At 38.8% G+C, this 3,658-nt stretch overlaps 1 protein-coding gene across 3 annotated transcripts in view; it reads right to left on the bottom strand.

Annotated features, from left to right (window-relative positions):
* Positions 1-458: 458 nt before the first annotated feature.
* Slc25a14 (solute carrier family 25 member 14) overlaps positions 459-3,658 on the bottom strand; it is a 36,069-nt gene continuing 32,869 nt past the window's right edge. For all 3 annotated transcript variants that reach the window (XM_031357188.1, XM_031357260.1, XM_031357133.1), the window contains 2 exons: positions 2,025-2,105; positions 459-887 (listed from right to left, as the gene is read on the bottom strand). In XM_031357188.1, coding sequence (XP_031213048.1) covers positions 846-887; positions 2,025-2,105 — 123 coding nt within the window. In that variant the 3' untranslated portion in view covers positions 459-845. The remainder of the gene's footprint in view (positions 888-2,024; positions 2,106-3,658) is intronic.

The raw sequence follows: 3,658 nt of genomic DNA, 5'->3' as shown, positions 1-3,658 counted from the left end.
TCTTTCTCCTCTATCCTCCTGCAGCTTGTTCCTACCATGGTTTACTCTCAAACCAGTTTCTACTATAATGAGCTTAAAAAACAGATTCATTCTTCATATCCCCAGCATCCAGGAAATAATAGTCACACAATAAACATTTGAACAAACGCATGAGTGGATAATGATGAAGACCTCCACTCTGAGCACAGGGCTCTAATTGTAAACCTTGGTTAGCATTTTTCTGTAGAACCTTCCAAATGATCCACTTGTTTATTTGTTTCATATTCTGGAAAGAACCACAGGCCTGATATTTAAAGGGGAGTGGCATTATGATGACAGATGTCCTTGCAAAAACACAATACTGTTCTATGTTCATAAATGTGTTTTAGGAGTCCAGTCTCCATTTCAGAGTCATGTTCTAGAGAATGCATCCTAAGATTTATGAAATGAGAGAGTAAATGAAGACAAAGTCAAAATGGTTCAACCAATAAATACTTTAATGAGAACCAAGGTCAAAAACATACATAGCAGTAACTGTGCTGGTAGCGTGCTACTGCAGCCTGTCTGGGGAAAACCACCTACATTTAACCCACAGTTGAAAAGAAGGCCCTTTTGAATGTCACCCACCAGTATCCATCTTCACAGAAGACACCAATCTGGGGTCACACTCTCAATGTCGATACTTCCTCTCAGGGAAGAGGTAACACAAATGCATAAACAACCTTCAGTCACCCTACTACTCTTCAGTCAGGGGGCCCTGCGAAAGCGCTGGTTCTGTAAACACACACATCTTGGTCAAAATACGTCAGGAACACAAAGAGGAACTGTAGAAAGGGTGGCAGGCCTGGCCTGATGATTTCCAGTTCTTAGATCTGAAGCCTCTTGAGCTGTTCATATGTAATAAAAAACTGAAGAATGAGTCATGGAAGATCACCGGGTGGATAGTGAAAGCTAAGCCCAGTTTGAAAATTGTGCATTTCATTCTCTTCATTTACTTAGTCTAAAGGGAATTGGCTTAAAAGGTTTTTCTTGAGATAAAATGTGTTGAGTGCCTACCATATACCCATTATGATCAAGAACACTTAGCAACGAAAACACATAATATACTTAAGAGTATTCAAAAACAGAATAACACATGCGCATACCATATATATATACATACACACACACATATACATGCAATATGATACACATATATCAGTGCTAGAAAAGCTCTTATACACAATTCCAAATATAGAGATATTTTGCCTATTCAGCCTACAGATTCCAGAAAGGCAGGGAATTATTTTTCAACCCTGCTAAGTTCACAGGTACACACAACAGAGCACCATACACAGTATCCAGCATATGGCTCTGTACATAGGAGACACTCAACACATCTGAGAGAGAGAGATGCACCCATGGCAAAGGATCTTTAGTTGGCTACGGATTCTTTCATACTATGAATGCTTTGTGTCCTCTTAGTATTTTCCACCTATTTGGGTCTCATAGTTATAGGTTAACAAATCTCACAATAGCATGGATGTTCCTGTGAGCATCTTCCATCGGTATTGCTAAAAATTTCATAGCCCTTTTAAGACTGGCTGTGCTTGATATTTTGTTATATTATATTTATTTGCTTCTTCACTTGCTTATTTATTTATTTATTTATTTATTTGCTGGAGAGTGGGGAGGGTATGTACCTGCCACAGCATGTGCATGGAGTTCAGAGGACAACTTTACAGGAGTCAATAGTCTCCTTGCACCACGAGTCTCAGGGATTAAATTCATGTCATCAGGTATAGAGGCAAGGACATTTACCCACTGATCCATCTTATCAGATGTTTTTATTTAAAGAGGAACATTTGGCTTATCTTTCCTGTCCCTTTAAATGTATATTTAAGGGAAAGTTGTTTCGTTACTTGAGTCACAGTGGTCTCCAATGGGATGCTGGAGCTTCTTACTTGCCTATAAAGGATTTAATAACCAAATTTGTCTTCCCATAAACCTAGAATCACCTGACAATTTGAAGCACTGTCTTCCAGTCTCAATTTCTAAAAGGATACAATGATGTTCCAGGGTCCAAGTCGAAGCCAGTTTGGCCAAAATCCTTTATAGAGTGCAAAAAATCCCTCATGTTTCCACATCTGAGGTAAAGACATGAGCAAAAATAGTGAATTAGACTTTCTTTTTTACAACTGACAACCATTTTTCATGCCCACCATAGGAACTATTATGAATAGTCTCTTTTCTGAAGATGTATTTGTAGTCTAAAATAGTTGTAGTCTAAATCCATCAAACCATTCATTATTCATCAACTATTTAATGAGTACCCACCATTTACAACACAAACTTCTTAGTGCTGGGAATATAATTATAAATAAGAGCTGGTCATGGCACTCTGGAAACAGAAGAAATAAAATCAGGAGTTCAAGCCTATCCTTAGCTATACATTAACTTTAAGGCCAAGCTAGGCTATATGATAGCCTCTTGCTTTCAAAACAAAACAAAACCAGTAATTAAATATAATGTGTAATGTGTCCCAAACAAACAAAAAAGACAAATAGGAGATGTTGGGTAGTACAAGGAGTTTGGAGGGGAAAAAACGGGAATAAGAGAGGATAATATAGGATAATTCATCCAAGTACAAGACAGTATATGATATGCATATAATGTAATGAAACTGTGAAGAGCTCAAAGGGACAGTGTCTGCAGTAAGCAAGACAGTTACATAAAGTGATGGCACACATAAAGGACCCTATCCCTAGTCATCCATGCCTGTGTACAGTCCTCACACTATAGCAAGCATATCAGGACTGTTCTATGTCACCAAAAGAAGAGAATGTAACCTATCCCCTTTATTGAATTATTCACTCTGAAAGAAATCAGCTGTCATACCATGACGAGAGGGCTACATCATAGGGAACTGAGGCATTTAACTAACACCCACATTAGTCACCTTTGAAGCAGATATGCCAGCTCCACTCAAGGATGACTATACTTATACGGATTACAACCTCTTAGGGGGGCCTTAATCTAGACTCACTCAATGAAGTTGCTCCTCAATTCCTGATCCACAAAACCTGGAAAAGAGTAACTGTTTTTCTAAGACCACACAGCTATACGTAACTTATATAGTCCATGTCCCCATGGAATGTATATGCCAGTGAAGTTGACAAGCAAATGCATAATTGTTGTAGAAAGATTTTGGTAGATACTAATATGTTGCCACATATTACATCCAGAAGTTATAAAAGGGATAAAGAAAACCAGGGAAGTGAATGAGGACTTGAGAAAGCCACTTTCCTTCTCTGACTCTTGCTTTAACTTAGTGTGACTCCATGGTATATTTCATGTGAATGCTTTGACGATGGTGCATAAGGAGTGTTTTGCATTTTGGTGCCCTGATTTATACAGTAGGGGTTTCTACGCACCAAATGGTTTCAAGAACTAGATGACAGAGGAAAGGTCAAGAGCCGAACTCTGCCGTGTGTGGCATATAACAGACAATTACCTCTGAAGTAACGACAATATGTTGGCTGTTTTGTGAGATACTGAAAAATGTTGCTCTGCCTTTTCACTAGTGAAATGAATTTTACCACTGTTTAAGAAATGGACATATTGCTGGGCGGTTGTGCCGCACGCCTTTAATCCCAGCACTTGGGAGGCAGAGGCAGGTGGATCTCTGAATTTGAGGCCA

Source organism: Mastomys coucha, chromosome X (assembly GCF_008632895.1).
Source record: "Mastomys coucha isolate ucsf_1 chromosome X, UCSF_Mcou_1, whole genome shotgun sequence".
NCBI classification, from domain to species: domain Eukaryota; kingdom Metazoa; phylum Chordata; class Mammalia; order Rodentia; family Muridae; genus Mastomys; species Mastomys coucha.
Note: the sequence above shows the minus strand (reverse complement) of the source record. Positions and strands in the feature narration are given on the sequence as shown.